The following is an 18,136-nucleotide window of genomic DNA, read 5'->3' on the forward strand; positions in this document are numbered from 1 at the left end:
CTCTGTTCATTCATAAAGTTAATTTATTACTCTGATTAATGTGTACCTACAGATGGTTCAATGTTCGGTTATCATTATTTCTCACGTGTGATACCTGTTCTCAGCCAAGAGCGCGGCGCGGGCGCCGGGCCGGGCGGCATGGGCGGCGCGCGGGTGGTGGCGCGCTCGGCGGTGGCGGGCGCGGGCGGCGCGGGCGCGGGCGACGCGCGCGGCTCCACCACCGGCGGCGGCGGGTATGTTCTACTTTATATTGTTTATGGATACGTTTCAGGAACATTATGGTTACATCGAGTTTAAAAGTATGAATACCAGCCAAACCTTCGTTTGTTTTTAAAAGACCTTTTTGTTCGTTCGTTCGTTTCAGCCAAATGTAGTCCACTGCTGGACCAAAACCTCCCCTAAGGTTTCCACAATGAAAGGTCCTGCGCTGCCCGTATCCAGGCTCTTCCCGCGACCTTTACCAGATCGTCGGCCCACCTAGTAGGAGGCCTGCCCACGCTACGTCCTGTTTTTAAGATAAATCAAAATCAATACGCTTGAAGGTCAATGGCGTTTAAAATATTTCTCATTATCTTGTGGCGTGCGTGTGCATTTTAATGAGGGCTATCGTTTGTATACTTAACAGTTGGCCCCCATGGCGATTGACAGGACCTTACTCTACATTAGCGTCATCTTGATGAGTGCAAATGCGATAGTCCTCCTACCACTTTAGCGCTCACAAGTTGGCGCCACTGTCTTCGCGACTAGCAAGTGACAGGACCTTACTATACAGTGGCGCCAACTGGTGAGCGCTAAAACGATAGCCCTCATTAGGCTCACGTATGCATCTGCGCTGGATGCAGGTCGTGGAACAGGGCGATGCATGTGGAAATCATTAGGAATCAGATTCAGAATATTTATTAGGGGAATCTTATGTTCAGCAGTGGACGTCCTGGCTGAAACGATGATGATGCAATGTGTCAATGTGATGTATCTTTTATCATGTTCATCATGTGCAGATGCACGGGCAGCGGCAGCAGCGGCGGCGGCAGCGCGGGCGGGCGGCGGCGGCGCGCGGCGCGGCACGAGAGCCGGCTGCGCGAGTCGCGCTCGCTCAACCGCATCGCCGAGGTGGAGGAGGCGGCGGCGGCGCGCTGGGCGGGCGGCGGGCTGGTCGCGCTGTGCGGCCGCCCGCTGCTGCGCCTGCTGGGCGCCGCCCGCCCCGCGCCCTCCGCGCGCCGCCTGCACGGCCTGTGCTAGGCGCCGCCACGAACTGGCTTCTGCGGCGCCGGCAGCCGACCGAACGTGTGAACCCGCCGGTAGCCGACCGAACGTGTGAACCCGCCGGTAGCCGACCGAACGTGTGAACCCGCCGGTAGCCGACCGAACGTGTGAACCCGCCGCGAGCTCCGCAACGTGGACGATATGGACGTCGACCGTATACCCGTTCACATAAAGCGCTTTTACATTAGGGCGTTAGAAGCGCGACAGCAGCGCGGCAGCGGCGTTTTTTATAATGTGAAGGCATCCGCTGTCGCATAGTATGAAATTTTCGGCAGCGCGTATGTCGCGCTGCTAAATGAGGGCTATCGTTTTTATACTTAATAGTTGGCACCCCTGGCGATTGACAGGACCTTACTCTACAGTGGCGCCATCTTGATGAGTGCAAATGCGATAGTCCTCCTACCACTTTAGCACTCACCAGATGGTGCCACTGTCTTCGCTACTAGCAAGTGACAGGACCTTACTCTACAGTGGCGCAAACTGGTGAGCGCTAAAACGATAGCCCTCATTGCCTAAATGTGAAAGCCCACTTACACTTCCCGCTGACTTCGACCGACGACGGGTGTTGCGTGACGTTTTCTACTGTTTGACAGCCGTGTGAAAAGTGGATATAGACCCAATATACTGAACCGTCCTACCCGTGACATTGACAGCGGGGCGCCACCGTCAATACCGAATCGCTGGTTCCGATTTTTGTCATGTTGGAGACTATAGTATAGTAATATAGTTGAACGATGGTGGCGCCCCTCTGTCAAGGAGTTTGGTGGGACACTTCAGTTTAGGTCGTCTTTACGGGGCGCATCGGTGGCTGTCAAATTGTTGAAAAATTTCATGCCCCACCCGCTGTTAGAAAAGTGGCTCCGAAGCCCCGTCCGTTCACATAACATGAGGAGTGAAGCGGGGCGTGAAGCTGGTCCCCGACCGAGTGCATTACGCAGGCCGTACGAGTGCATGATGCCCTGAGCTGCTGACTCGGCGCAATAATCTGTACCTATACGTGCCAAAAGTACTCGGAAATAAAAATAGCAAAAACTTAACAAAAGCATGCGTTTATAAACCACAATAAAAGTTCTTATCAAACTTAAGGCTATTTCTTCAGCCACTTACTCATCGGTTAAAATATTTCTCCGCCTTATTCAAATTCTACTAGACTGCTGAATTATTAGCGTAGCGAAAAGGTATTTTGCTATTTTTATTTTTACTATGCATTACGTTGGTGTTAATCTAGCGCGTATGGATCCGCTTGAACGCAAATTATATTAACTTTTCCGCGGACTCCCCGCCTCACGCCCTTCGTTAAACTCTGTGCTTGGCCAGAGGGCACGCGCGAACGCGGCGCATTGTACTCAAACATTTGAAATCTTAATTGAGTCTCCATAGTGGCGCCCGCGCGCGATTCTTAAATGATTATACAACGCGCCGCGCCCGGGCGCTCAGCCCGTCCAAGCATTTAGTGTACGTATGTGTGCACTTAGCACGAGTTGATCTGCCACATCCTATTCGTTCATATTTGATAAGATTATATGCAAGATCTAGGCCAGATTATATGGGAATAACACTTGAAACTAGATTCGCGGATGAAATTGAACTTTCGACCTAGTTTAAATTCCGAGTGTATTTGTTCTAAGTTGGGGGTATATTCATACATTTGAAGGCGAATAGAGCGTGGCGGTGTTAACGTGCAGCCAATATATTCCAATCTGAAGCGAAATATTGTGTATGGGGCCATTACTCAAATATTTTTAATATCCATGCAGATGCAGCATTTTAAGTGATCGTTAAACAGGGTTTCTCTAAATTTCGAGTTCATGATTTTAAATTCACTAATATACAGATCTCTATTGATCGTACACAATTTGTTCTGTTGTTATACAGCTTGTACCCAAAGCACAGGAGAATCTAAAGGGAAGTTAAGGTAAACTTGGATCCAGATTTATTTTCAATTTTCTTCATATTTCATCTCCGATTATAATGAAGTAACGAGCAAGCTTACAAGTCATCTATTAATCACGTAATGTTTTAACCTCCCCCTCCCTCTCAACGTTGTCCTCTACCCAAAATCACGTGTAAAGCACAAAAATCAGTGTCACTGGCAAGTGGCACTGATTTTCAGCATTGAAGTCGTATACTCGATATACTGCCTATCCTTGTGATATTTAAATATTCTTTTCCCCCCTCCCAAGCATCACGTGATTCGTGGACGATCCGTTAGGGCTATATTTCACCGGGAAACCATGGCGGCGTAACCAGTCGCCGGCTACCAACAAAATGTATACAGCTCTATAGAGAGTTACTCACCTGGTGTCCGTTTGGTTGCGCAAAGCTGTATGCATTTTGTTGGTAGCTGCGACTGGTTGCGCCGCCATGGTGTCCCGGTGAAATATAGCCCTTATATGTGCGGTTTTATTAAAGGCATATTTTATGAGCTTGGTTACATGCTGTATGGTATTCAGATTACCATATTTTTACAACTATGGGGTGAAACCCGGTGACTGATTCCAACTCCTAAGTCATGTAATTACATTGCATCAGTTACATGAACCTAATATATCATTGTGGAATGTTTCAACAACATTTTCGAACTATGCGATGTGTTTTAGTGATGGGTGGTCCTTTATACTTAACCTTAACTAAATTAATTAGTCATGTGTCAACTGTATTAGATATCTTGTTGTTGTATTCCAATGTATAGAATACCAGACCCAGATTGTAATTTACATTGTTAAATAATGATTGACGCAATACTAGATCTAAAGAGAAGCAAATCCCCTGGACTATGAGATTTGAATACGTAGATTGAAATAAGACAAGATTTTTGAAACTTGACTTAATGGTTATTTTTATTTATCGATATCGTAATAATCTAGCTGAAATAAAATGTGAATAGCAAGCTTTTGTCCGCGTAAATATCGATAAATATGTATGAATATACTTAACTCGTGCGCGTCCCCTTTTAAAAACCGGGATAAAAACTAGTAATGATTTTTAATTAAACCTTTTAAGTTGATAAAAATATATTTAAAATACAAATTATAAATTGGGATTTGTGCAGCTATTTAGATCAAGCAGTGTGATACGTAATTAAATATACATACATTAAATAAGTAATTTCCAAGATAGTAGTAACTATTCATGCTATTAAATTTTACGAAAGTTGTTTATTTGTTATATTATTATGATTAAAATTTCAAAACTGTGAAAAGCTTTCTTTGCTTTAGTGACTGAATTTTTCAAACTGTTTAAAATTAAACTCTAATGACCCTTTTAAAGTACTGCTGTACAACTTATGATTATTTGAATGAATATTTATGTAATTTGTTTGAGCTGGAGATATTTTCCATTCACTTTCTAATCTATCAATTTATTTATATGGACTATGCATTACTTATATTAGTTAGTTATTTTAGGTATTCCATTGTTCGATGTGAATAATTTTGTTTGATAACTGTATTTCATGCACTACTTATTATGAACGGGAATGTTAAGTTAAATGTTGTGTATTAAAAATCTATGTACATATTTAAATTGTTGTAAATAATTAATATTCTATCTCAAATATTACATAATAAAATAAGTTGATTTTTAGTTCTTATTTATGCAGTATGTATCAGTTGAATACACAAATCTGTGTATTGTGTGGATCGTTAGACTGTTGAAACATAAAAATAACTAAAGTAATTGCACTCATACAAAAAATTGTTGCACTTTGTGGTGTTTTCTGCAATAATAAGTAAAAATAACAAAACCAAAGATTAACAAATTATGTTTATATGCATTTTCTAACCACATCTTTGTGCTTTTCGGTGCCAACGTAAATGTAATTTTAAGTTCCGTACACTCGTGTGATTGCTCTTTTTGAGTGAACTGTTCCGGTGCTTGTCGTTTTTGAGACTCGTGTATGAAATTGTTTTTACTTAAGTAATGTATCTTTATATCTTCTTTCTTACATGGTAGTAATTTGAATTTGTTATTCTCGTTTCCATTTTTTAAATTAAATATGGACGATTGACTTGTGGCTCTGATAGCTGATAGATAGGTCATTCCCTGCTTGGAGTAGGAACCCGTGACAAGTCGTGCTGTGACTGGCGTGTTGTATGATCGAAAGTCGTCACCTGCCTGCAAGACATTGAAGTTCTTTTCGGAAACCAGCCTTTCCATTTTTTTAAATGGTGGTATTTCTCCCCATGCAGCGCACGACGTGATTGTACTGTCTAAAGTTATTGTTTTTCATGTGGCTAATCGTGTACCCTTCATTTAAATTTAATGTCCATTCTCCACCTATTTTCCTTAATCGTGTCGGCTTTGGCATACTTCAGGATAGGAGAGGAAACTATTATCCTACGAAGCTACTTAAATACGGTGCAATAAACCTCGGATTAGGGAGGCGCGTTCTAAAAATATCTAGGAATATACATGAAGCCATTATAGTTCGGATTCTAAAACAATAGATAGTTATGAACGCCACAATAATGTTATCAACAGTTTAACTGCTAGGCCTGAAGGTTGTCACAGTCAATAAGACGGCGGGAGGTTACTTGATGTTAAATCGAACAAAGTTTATCAATAGAACAAAAACTTAAATATCTCAATTTTGTTATTACAGTAATAATTATTTCACCTTGTTCTGCTGGTAATCGGGATGAATGAGTAATCTTGCCTAAAATAGATTTGTTAATGTGGCATAAAATAAATTATTAGCAATCCAAGTCACTTTTATGATTCCAGCAGAAAACTGTGATAATGATAAATACTCATTTAATTCAATTTTGTTAGAACCATTAAGTTTTTATAAATACATAATACTAACCAGTAACCAGCCAATTTATAAAAAAATATTCCATAAGTCTGTCTGTGCAATATATTGGATATTCAATGAGAGCTTTGTAATTTGTACATTTATATTAAATTTGTATGATTGGAGTACATCTGTTAATAGTATAGCTTTATAGCATTTTAAACTGATATTCTAATAACTGTGTACCTGGTGGCCATCTGTATTTGGCATAAATTAAGCTTTTGCAAAATGTCCAAACCTGTAGCAAATAATTAGATCTTGTATAATGTATGTATCATTACAAGTTATTAATAGGCATTGTGTATTTGATTTGAGACTTCGAATCAAAGGACTATTGTCTTGCCAATAAAAACGGAATTTAGAAATTATTGTTTTCCAGTATTGCATATAATTTATAAAAACATTAATGTTGTATCAAAGAATCTGTTTTATAAACAAATAAAAATATATAGTACCTATAAAATATTTTTTTAGTTTGAATGTTCTCTTAAAATGTTTGTCTCAAATAAATGTAAAAAAATATGCATTTGTTTTAAATTCATAAAATTAATTTGTTTAGGACCCGGCTATATTTTATTATTATAGCACATATATTTTCTTATCATGATCAAAAGCAGAAATTTTCAAATTAGATTTTACACTGATGCAAATATTATCTTTTCTGAAATTGAAGGGATATTAGGTGGATGTCTAGTTCCGGTAGGTATTGTTAAAAATTATGAACGACCAAACCACGACCAAACGCAACAACTCGTCTAGTAACTAGAAGAGACTGCTTTGCTTCATGATTAACTGAAAGAAGTTTAAAACTGTTTAGGGTTCCGTACCTTAAAAGGAAAAACGGATAGGTACCATAAAGGATCATTCCTTTGACGCGTGGAGATACGGTAAGCGTCAAAATCCCTGGATCATTAGTTAGAATTTATTGTTATGATGATTGGGTTGATGCTTACGAGGTATCGAATTGATATTAAAACTGCAACTCTATTCAGATGATTTACAGTCCCAAAAAATCAAACTTCTAAGTAACAAAAAACATAAAATACAGGGCTGTATAAGACGCAAAAAATAAACTTGTATTTCGAAACACTAAAGGAAATCTTTTCCATTGTATCCTAAATAAACCTTAATTCCAGGAACAAACTATCTAATAGTCTATACCATATACCTACAAGTTTGTACGGAACTTTCGTAGCGCGAGTTTGACTCGCACTTAGCTGGGTTTTTATTATGCATTTCCCTATTACGTAAGGGCAGTCAATGGCAATGGTGTGAAAAAAGCTTTGGTTTTCTATGCTAGTGAAAGAATTTCAACATAATATCACTAACTAGCCTTTTAATACTATTAAAATAAATAAAAATGACGTTAATGGTTATTCCTTACTGGTATTTTGGTATGGCTTCACTAATCGGGGCTTATAAACAAGTCCATTTACGTACTGAAGTCACACTTAATCACTCATATTATGGGTATTGAGTGATTTTCTGGATAAATAGGAAATTGAAGAGTACACTTCTGAAGCGTAGGTAAGTGAAATCCAAAAGATAACCTACCTTAATATTCAAAATCAACATTAAAGACCATTTATGACAGTATTATTTGATTTATTTACCTTTGCTAGTTATACATTGGTAAAAATATTAATGCTATGAAACAATTTGACTTAGCATTTGGTTTGTAACAATAAATTCACGCATAATAGTTAATGGGAGATAATTGTAGTGGTACAGTGTTTTGATAAACAGATTTCATAGTAAAACTGTTAATATAAGTTTTATTATGAAGTTGTCACAGTATTTATGAATAAGGAAACGGTAGCAAAGCTTCATTGAACCAGTAGTACTTTATCTTATGTGCCTAAGAAATAAAAGTTTCCTAAAATATTTTACACTTGATCATGTTAAACTATTAAGAAAGTTAAGCTAATTTCCTTTATCATTTCAGTACCATAATTAACCAATTTAAGAAAATAAGACCTTTAATTTTCATATAATAAATGAGAATAGATTATAAATAATTATACCCATATTTATAAGCAACCATATCAAAAGTTTGAAATGGATAGATGGTTTATACATAGATATAGGTATAACAATCACTTACCTAAAATCAAGATGTCAGTAAAACTAGCCTTAATCATACCAAAAGCAAGTTTAACTTCTTAAAAGGCCACAATAATTTAGGTAATATGATAAATAAATGGGTGTTACCCTCTAAGTGGGTAAATTACAGCTGTTGAGATGATTCTTACAAAATACATAATTATTTACCCAATCTACAGTGACAGTTGCAGTCAGAAGAAAATGCTTATAGAATACTTTAATATAAAGGAAAATAAATGCATTGTTATAATAAATCTATTTGATTTTGAAGATACAAAACAGCACAGCAAGATAATAAGCTCATAAATCACATTTATAGAAGAAATTATTCATAAAAACTATCAAAATAGGGATCAAATCTAGCAAATAGTTCATCAAAGTAGATTGGGTCCATTAAGACGTGTTTTAGCAAGAAGAGAACTAAAAAGTGCTTCCCTCTGGAGGCTGAGACAGCTTCATGTTTTCCTTCAGTGTCATGAGACGTCTAAGCTCTTGAAGAACTGTCTTGATAGTGTAGTCGCGTTGCCATCTAGCAAGGATCGGGACTTGTCTATTGTCAACCTGTAATCAACATAACAAATGTTAGTTTATAGAGACAATAGAGATCAGACTTTACTTATATGCATTACTTACAAGTCCTGTCTGGCTGTTCACGCAGTTCATGTTGATTCTAGAAATAAATCTAGCAGTTGGTGGTTCATCAGGGTACCGAGTGCCACATTCAATTTTAAGTGAGTACATTCTATTTTCATAAGGAGTCTGAAAACAAAATAAGTGTTACATACAGAAGTTAAAGTATGTTGCATTGAAAAAAAGCTGCTGAAATAATTACCCTAGGGGGTCCGATTATCATGCCAGTCCAGTGAGTTAGAGTCATGTCATCGTCGCTTTCCAGTCCCCAAGAAATGGTGCCATCACCCACTCCCTTCTGCCCTTGTTCAAGCTCTTCAAGGAGGCGAAAGTTGCGGGGTACAACTGTAGAAAATAAAGTATATTTGAAATAAGTATTGCCATGAAAAATCAAGATGATAACTGCGAAACAAATACAAAATAAAACATCTAAAAAATCTTACCAACGCCTGATGACGGATTCGCCATGATCACGAATTTCACCGGCGCACACTACTTACACAATTACTTTTGCCAGTAGTTTTAATATGCCGGCATTTACTATAAAAATGATTTTTGTTGCTTCAACACTTGCGAATCTACGTTTATTTTAGGATGAGGAATTTATTACTCAAATAATTCTGATTTTTTCAATCAAAGAGTAGGTTAGCAATTTTTTTTGCTGACTTTGACAAATGTCATCACTCTTTTCTCTATGACAATGCCAAGCCCTCAACAAAGGTTTTTCAAAAATCAAAATTAAATGAATAGCTAGAATTATTATTCTTTCAGGGATAATAACGCATGAAAAATATATTAATTTAAGGTATTTTAGATAATTTATCAACCAAAGTTTTGAATTTTCATGTTCCTCATAAAATGGGGATGATGTCTATGAGTGAATGTCATTAATTTACGTAAATAAAAAAAAAGTTATTGTCTGTGGGTAATGTCGAGCGCCGTGGACTTGTGGCTGTGAAAATTTCCTTTTCCAAGGCTTTTTGCTATTTTGAAATACACATGGTTATCTTTATTTTGGTGATTGTTTCTTTAAATAACAGATAAGAAAATTCGGCAGAATTATGATCAGTGCTGTGATTTGATAAAGTGATAGTGCAGTTTTGGAGGTAAAATGCCCGCTTCCATTTGCGATCCAGTATCAAGCGCATTGCGTTTATCTCTTACAGCAGATGAATCGCAAAGTTCTTCTTTGTTGGACAGCAGAATATATTCTTCTGCTAAAAGTGTTCTCCTGACGAAAATAGACTTTGAAGAATCAGGGGACTTTCAGAGTAATGTTCTTGACGGGTTGAAGTCTAAGTACGTGGTGATTCGACCTAAAAAAACAGTGCTAGAAAGTAAAATTCTTAAAAAAGAAGGATCTTCTAGTAATCAGACAACAGGTAAAAATATCGCCTAAAATAGTTTAGAAAGAACACTGATAAATAAATTCAGCATGCATGTTAAATATAATTTAGAGGTTATATTAACTGTAAACTGTCAATATTTATAAACTGCATAAATTCGAAGTAACCTTTGCGTGTTTTGACATTTATGTAAACAAAATGTTTTTCAGATGGTAATAAACATGGTGAAGAAGGACTACCTAAACCCAAAAGGGTTCTTTTTCCTGTTGAAAAAGTGCAGTTGGGATGGCAAAGTGCATGGGCTGCAGGAGCTGGCATGCAGAATGTGGGAAACACATGCTACCTCAACTCCACACTGCAGGCACTCTTCCATGTGCCTGCTTTAGCTAATTGGTTGGTCTCAGAATCAGGGCATGCTGAAAAATGTAACCAACAAGGTACATTTTCAATTGTTTTTTAAGATCATTCATTGGTAGCAGATATGATAAACAGCTACCTACATCTTTTTTTACGAAGCTTGTGATGTTATGATAGTAATCAATTTTCTGTTTCTTTATTATTACAGAAGCATGTGTAATATGTGGGATGCGTGCTACATTGATGGCAACTCAAAAAAGTGGAGGAGCACCTATTAAACCCTGGCAAGTTTATTCCAAGTTACGTCTTATTTGCAGACATTTAACACCAGGTCGCCAAGAGGATGCCCATGAATTTTTGAGGTAGAAACCATTTATGTGTTATTATACCTGTAACAAAGCCTTATTTCTATGGCAGAGTTGCACTTTGTCACAAATATTTTGATATAAAACCTAGCTACCTACTTTTGAAGTTTGTGCCAACTTTTATTGTATTTATTTATTATGCTTACATTTGTGTCAACAAAGGTTTTATTTTATTTAGATACCTGGTAGAAGCAATGGAAAAATGTTACCTGTCACGTTTTGTGAATTCAGACAAGTTGGATCAATATAGCAAGGAAACAACACCTATGAACCAAATATTAGGTGGCTATCTGAGGTCTACAGTTCGGTGCTTGGCTTGCCATCACCTATCAACCACTTATCAGCATTTCCAGGCAAGTATAACAATATTTATATTAATAAATAAACAAATCCTTTGAAATATGAAACTCTATTTGAAAAGGATAAAATTCTTGATTTTTGAAGAATTTTGATCCTCATCAATTATGTCCTTTTTTCATACTCTCTTTAATTTTCATCTATTTTTATTTGCAGGATTTGCTTCTGGATATTAGAAAACATTCAACATTAGATGAAGCACTTGACTCCTTTTTCTCAAGGGAGAGATTAGAAGATTTGGGATACAAATGTGAAGCATGTAATAAGAAGGTAAGTTTCTTGCCCTAAAATGCCTATAATGATTCATTTTTCAAAATTCTCTTTTTCTCTAGATAGGTACGTACTTATTATTTTTTGCTTTTTAGGTGTCTGCCACAAAACAGTTTTTCATTGAACGGGCCCCTATGGTGTTATGCATTGCATTGAAAAGGTTTTCGCTGACAGGAGGCAAGCTTTCAAAACATGTTCAATTTAGAAAAAAGATAACACTAAATAAATATATCTACAACAAAAACAACAATCAACAGCTGGTAAGCTTTGTGATTTCAAATGTTCATTTTTAAAGAAGAAATTAATTGGAAGTATGTATAAATGTATTTGTATTGTTTCAGTCATACAAGTTGGTGAGTTTAGTGACTCATCTTGGTCCGTCGCAAAATTGTGGACATTATACAGCAATTGGCCAGGCACCAAATAGTAATTATTATCAGTTTGACGACAGCTGTGTGAGACCACTGCCTTTGTCAGCTGTTCTCGGAACAAACGCTTACATAATGTTTTTTGAAAAAGACAACAGCACTGAAGACACCTCCGTCCCCACCGCATCCACTTCCAGTGCCGTGTACGGCCCTCAATTACCAGATAGTATTATAAGCAGGGAAAAGAGCCCTCTCAAACTAACATTTTATAGAAACGATGAAAGAAAACCAATAGTCCTCAACAGCACATCCACCGAGGCTAATCAATCTGAAAATAAACCGATAATCTTGAACAGCACACTGAGCAAGTCATCGGAGTCCAGCAACTCCAACAGCGAACCCTGGGTGGTCAAACAGAACGGGGAGGTGGAGAAAGTGGTTCAAGCTCCTAAAATATTGAACGGAATCGAGAAGAGCAATTTTAAACTCGACGAGGACAAGAAAATAAGTTTCGTAATCAAGAGGCAGAACGGGGAGGAGAAATCGAAAGCGAAAGAGACGGAAGCCAGGTCGAGCAACGGCGTCGCGAAGACTCCGGAGAAGGCGTCGACGAGCAAGCTGGTGCGGCCGCCGAAGTCGCCGCTGGAGAAACTGGAGGAGCAGATGAACCGCAGCGACTCGTCGAGCGGCTCGCGCGCGCGCCTCGTGCCCTACGACTCGGAGTCCAGCGGCGACGAGGCGCGCCCGCGCCGCCCCAAGCCCAGCCGCTGCCGCTCGCCGCCCGGGCTCGTCGTCACCACCAAGGGCATGCACCACGCCTGGACCGTCTCCAGCGAGAAGAGCGGCCCGCTGCTCAGCCCCAGCCTCAACGGCGTCACCAACAAAAAGTTAGTCTTTGATTTCTAATTAGAACATTCAAATTAACGTTCAATTAAATTAATTGGTAGGTTGGCAAATATTTGGAATTTCTTTCTCGTAATTATCAAGATTTGCGTCATATCAATTAGCAGGGCGGTTTAAACAGAGTTATCATTAAGTCAAGTTTTTTATCAAAACATTTGTACACAAGTATTGACTCAATACTATGGAGTACAGGCTTACTAATATGCATGAAGACAGTGATTTTCGAAGTTACAATTTTAAATTATTATTTTCTCAGGGTGAAAGAAAAGGAGGAAAACGAGCAGAGTCCGAACACGAGCGTCAGTAGCATGTCTCCGCTCAGCGACCGCAGCTCGCCCGCCGCCGCGCCCGCTCCCGCGCCCGCGCCCGCGCCCGCCTCCGCTCCCGCCAACGCGCCCGCGCCGTCCTTGCTGCCGGGCGAGGCGGCGCGCCACCTCAACACGCTATCTCACCGCGGCTACGGCGCGCCCGTTGCCTCCTGGAATGGAACCCACAGCGCCATGTCCAGACAGGTGAGCTCAGATTATTGTTTTCTAAATTTCCTTGACCAAGAACCCTTCTTTGTTTTAGAGCGCTGATAACATGACGTGTCTGTGATTGAATGCGATTCCTATAGATGTCCAACTCCAAGCACTGGAAAGCCATTATTGATCACACCACCGCTGGTGCAGGAAATAGCTGTAATATAATTCTAGTTTTGAATTTAAAGGGTCAAGCAAGAGTATCCTCGATTCAGGACAAGTTAAGAAAATGTTTCCCTAGGCTTGTTTTCCATTGCGATTGACCGTCAGCATTGGAGGAATTCAAGGACAAACTAAAAGGCGGTTTGGGTGATTCTAAAGTAAAAGTCTGAGCATGGTGTTTGACCGTAGGTGTTCGAGGAGAAGCGCGACGAGCGGAAGCGCGCTCTGGAAGCGAGCGACGAGATGGACCGCGGCCGCAGCAAGAAAGTCAAGAAGTTCCACCACTACAACCGCTTCAACAACAACAGGAATGGATACAACCCCTTCCAGGTAACAACCTCGAATGCTGAAAGCTTAACCTTATACTGGAAGATATAAAGCTTAAAATCCATTAAATGTTTTTTTTGACCTCAAACCTTACTAGATTGTGCTGTACAATACTGTACATGAGGCGTAAGACTCGGTAGACTACAGACTTAGTCGACCGATAGTTGAGTCGGGCTGAATCATTATGAATGGAAGTGAGCACATTACACCGATTTGGTCTCGGCCGATTCCTCATACAAATAAGAATCCGACCCAACTTTCGGCGGACTAAAAGTCTAGTCTAAGGGGTACCTAAAAGGTGTAAAGGCTTCATATTTTGCGATCTATTATTATTATGCAGTACATCCGTATTTATATTATCGTTTGTTTCCAACAGGAAAAGCAAAACAAACCCCATTGGGGAGGAAACTTCAAGTATCGGAATGAGCGCCGTCCACCGCACCACTTCAATAAACATCACAACAATAAGTACAACAAAAGATTCAACCGGTGAGTGTTGTAGCTTTACTTTTTCGTGTTATCGAAATGGCTTATCGCGGTCGAGTTCGTAACTAACTAATGCTGTGTTTCATTAACACAAATGTGCACTGCTTATACGATAATACATCTAGTTAACATTTAAGGTTTTATAGCATTTAAAATATTTTAAAATGAACTTATTTATTTCTAGGTACAGCAATGGGCATCACTACCCGAGGCATCATTGACCCAGGTCAAACATAGTCCTTCTAAGGTGTATATAGATACTCTGGACATAATTATTAGCTAATCTTCTAATAGTCATGCATAGTGATAATTGCAACATGTATATTCATATAAAAAATTGCTGCCGCGTCAAATTAATAACTAGCAGCCAGACCATTGATGCATGTTATAAAAAAACAAAACGTTCGTCAATATACTGCCAAACAGCCTTTCCATACCGCATAAACGCAAAAAATAAAATAAAATATATACATGATACTATACAATTTACGTGTTTATACATATTATTCTTGTTTATTCACGGTTTGCATTTGAAATGCAGTGATAACTCCTAGTTTGATGATTTATTGATTTACTTATTGATGTAAATTGTGCAGGCAATAGCCGTCGTATTGTCTAATCGGGTTTGTCCTGTGACTTTTTGCATTTGAATAATGTCTCGGTTTTAATGAGAAATATTGACTGCAAAGTTTAACTTCTTAGTTGTGTAGTTGTTTTTTTATTATTAATTATTTCCTGAACATGGCTTGTTTGTTACCTTTTATGAAACATGGTTATCAAAGGTAATGAACATTATTATGAATATGCCGGTCTGAGGTCTTACTTATTGATACTTTCCGTATAATATTGGGACGTTAATCAAACTATCTGGCATTGATTCATTATTAATTTTAGTGTAGTAAAATATTCAAAAAATAATAGTCAAACTTTTGAAAACATAAAATTAAAGCTCTATCTAGATGTAGGCTTTTCGTCAATCCCTTCTCGTTAGTCCCTACAGCTATAATAATTGTTATTGGTTCCATTTTATAATCATGTACTTCTTGTCTATTTGTTACTTCATTCAGCATGGATGGTATAGGACATACTACCGGTTGTTGAATGAAATACTAAACATTGCTCGATTTCCGGCAATGTTACGGGAAGTGAAATAACCTCGTAGTATGTCTACACTGAAAATACCATTATAAAATTACTGTAATATAACATTTCTCTATTATAATACTATTCACAATATATTTAAATTAAATTTATTAATAGAAATTCAAAATTATCCAATTCGGTACAATTAAGGTACTTGTCTTATTTTCCTCGTTTGCAATTGTTTCTTTTAATTCAGATTTACCTGTTTGTTTTATTTTGAATTTTCTTTGCCAGAAATAAGATTGTGATTTATATTTTTAATTGTTGTAAATGGTTATAATGGCAAGATGTTCACGTTATGCGAGGTTTTCTTTTAGATGAGTAGGCCACCCCATTGGAATATATCCAACACGACAACGCAGTTAAGAGCATTTTAAAAAGAACAGTTATATTTTAATGTTATTTTATTTGTACTGTACTATACGACCTTTGTTTAGAGATAGATTTAAGTATTTTATTTCGATTACATTCTTCAGACCCATGACCGTTTCTAAAAAATTGGGCACCATTATCATCTGATACGTTTGGTAGTTAAGTATACCTAAGTTTAATGAATGTGTATTTGAATTTATTAGAATACATTTGTTGCACAGATATACGCGTCACTCGCGTGCTGCGATGACGAGCATAGCGGTATTGACTTTGTCTTATTCAATTAAAATAGAGATATTTTATAACCGAAATAATTAGCAGTAAGTTACACACGTTGTTAACGAGAGACTTGTTTATTATGCGTAATTAAAAGTATTTAGCGGTGAATCGTCTCAATACTTCATCAATACTTAATTCATATTAGTTGATTAACCTGGGATTTCTGAATTTTAGCTCGAGCGTGCTGATCATAATATGATCATAATAAAATCTTAATTCAGAAACCGGGAGTAAGAAATATTTCGCTTTGCTATTCGTATGTACGAATTTGCGGGAAATTCAGAAATAGGTTAGGTTCTCTTGCACACTGAATTATACGGCCCAGTATAGACGGTAGCCAAAGGTAATACAATCAATATTATCTCTTGGCTATTGATTCTGTCCACTGGCCGCAAGACATCTGCTGGGCTGACAGCAGAACTGGGAATGCGCAGACGCTTCGATGGTGAAGTATCATGGCCGTCTTGTCAAACTCTTGAGAAAAATGATAAGTTGGCACTAAAATGTCATTATACGTGCACAGTTTTAGTGCCGGATGCGAGTTACGTCGTTCCCGACAGTGAAAATCTTGTCGAGCGAAAATGCTTAACGCAAGTTCAGTAACGAAACAGTTTGTATAGATTGAAATGCGTGCCTATACAGCCGCGTAAACCAGATCGGTAAATGCCTTTATTCTTTGTAACATTTTTACAGAATATTAATATTTTACAGAATAATAATATTGTTAAGAGGTCTATTTGAGACGAATCAAATCTGTTGTTGTTTATGAGACGCATTCTTAAAATTTAACAGTACAAAAAATTAACACTGGTAAATTAATAAAATATGTTATCTGTGAATTTTTTATAGACAGAGTGCTTCCAACAATTCCCCTACAATGTTGCTTTACAGAAAACAGACCCTAAGGTTTTTTGGCATTAAAAATGTTTCTCAAATGCCATCGTCGCCCTTTTGATGCCTTCGCACCATACTAAGTTCGCTTTAAAAGTAAGTCAAACCTGAGGAACCGACCGAACGGTGCTACTTATGATCGTTGGTCACTGTATAGTTGATATGTGACAAAATTTCCGTTTTGACACAGAGGGTGGAGACCACAATACATTTGATTACGTAGGATGTAAGGGCGCACTCTAATACTAGGAATGTTGCACGTTCTCAAGCACTTTGTTAATAAGATTTATTACAAAACAATTTTTTCAGTACCAAACACGTAAGTGTACGAGTATTAGCGTACGCCCTGACGAAGTCCTAGCCTCCGTATAAAATCAAAACTTAATTATCACAATAACAGGACATAATTTGTCACATTGTATTCGTGTTTTTTTGAATAAGTGGTATTGTGATCCTTTTATGATATTTAGTTTATTTTTATATTTTGATGTTAACACATTTAGCCAATATTGTAGTGTACTGGCTGACTAAACAAGTAAGGTATACATACATATGTTTTGATTGAATTTGGTATTGTTGTCTTCACCCATAGATTATTCAATTTTCAAGCGAGATATTGGTGTTAAGGTGTTAAATGGTTGACGATGTCGAAAGTTATGTATAAAGGTTCTAACAAACAACATTTAGATTGACTTAACGTTGTGTTATAGATTTATATTACACAAATATAAGGTCCTATATTATTAGTCAAGTTACGGGAAATTCTACTGCTCTAATTTAAATACCTTTTTTTATGGAACAGCCTTTGCATACAAACTAGTAAAAACTGGATTTGCCCTAGTTAATATAGATTTTATGAAGATAATGATGTCTGGAGAAAAAGTTATTCTATTTCAGAATTATGGCATACGCACGTTGTAGAAGGCCATTACTTAGAAATAAAATAGGACCTTGTAAGTTGTTAAAGGTTTTCTTCCAGCAATAATAAAACTCAAACCTCAGTCAATAGTGTCTTAAGAATGTATTATGAAATAAGCTTAGGATAATAGTTAGCCTTTGGTTATAATTCGTTTCGTAGGAGAATGTAAAATATTAATATTTAGGTACCTAAGCTAGAGTGGGTAGGCATTTTTGTAATATCCACTCCAATGACTAAAATATGAAAAAAGTTGCTACACTTGAAAGCTTGTGTTTTAAT

General features: G+C 37.7%; 2 protein-coding genes across 2 annotated transcripts; one reads left to right on the forward strand and one right to left on the reverse strand.

Moving 5' to 3' along the window:
- Positions 1-7,677: 7,677 nt before the first annotated feature.
- Positions 7,678-9,479, reverse strand: Uev1A (Ubiquitin-conjugating enzyme variant 1A). Its single transcript, XM_028316765.1, has 4 exons — positions 9,235-9,479; positions 8,994-9,136; positions 8,795-8,920; positions 7,678-8,722 (listed from the first exon to the last, which is right to left on the reverse strand). Exons 1-4 carry the CDS (start codon positions 9,257-9,259, stop codon positions 8,582-8,584), a joined length of 435 nt encoding a protein of 144 aa, XP_028172566.1. The 5' UTR covers positions 9,260-9,479; the 3' UTR covers positions 7,678-8,581.
- A 210-nt stretch (positions 9,480-9,689) lies between these two features.
- scny (ubiquitin specific peptidase 36) lies at positions 9,690-18,122 on the forward strand. Its single transcript, XM_028316764.1, has 11 exons — positions 9,690-10,173; positions 10,347-10,574; positions 10,703-10,856; positions 11,038-11,212; positions 11,373-11,486; positions 11,582-11,746; positions 11,828-12,741; positions 13,014-13,269; positions 13,630-13,770; positions 14,144-14,256; positions 14,438-18,122. Exons 1-11 carry the CDS (start codon positions 9,903-9,905, stop codon positions 14,472-14,474), a joined length of 2,568 nt encoding a protein of 855 aa, XP_028172565.1. The 5' UTR covers positions 9,690-9,902; the 3' UTR covers positions 14,475-18,122.
- The last annotated feature ends 14 nt before the right edge of the window (positions 18,123-18,136 follow it).

The sequence above is a fragment of the Ostrinia furnacalis genome, unplaced genomic scaffold (assembly GCF_004193835.3).
Source record: "Ostrinia furnacalis isolate ACB-3 unplaced genomic scaffold, ASM419383v2 OfSCF5861, whole genome shotgun sequence".
Taxonomy (NCBI): Eukaryota; Metazoa; Arthropoda; class Insecta; order Lepidoptera; family Crambidae; genus Ostrinia; species Ostrinia furnacalis.

Coding starts and splice junctions, on each gene's coding strand:
- scny (XM_028316764.1), top strand. CDS start 9,903: ATGCCCGCTTCCATTTGCGATCCAGTATCAAGCGCATTGCGTTTATCT. Junction 11,213..11,372: donor CCACTTATCAGCATTTCCAG/GCAAGTATAACA, acceptor TTTTATTTGCAG/GATTTGCTTCTGGATATTAG. Junction 13,771..14,143: donor ATGGATACAACCCCTTCCAG/GTAACAACCTCG, acceptor TGTTTCCAACAG/GAAAAGCAAAACAAACCCCA.
- Uev1A (XM_028316765.1), bottom strand. CDS start 9,259: ATGGCGAATCCGTCATCAGGCGTTG. Junction 9,137..9,234: donor GAATCCGTCATCAGGCGTTG/GTAAGATTTTTT, acceptor TATTTTCTACAG/TTGTACCCCGCAACTTTCGC. Junction 8,921..8,993: donor TGATAATCGGACCCCCTAGG/GTAATTATTTCA, acceptor TTTTGTTTTCAG/ACTCCTTATGAAAATAGAAT.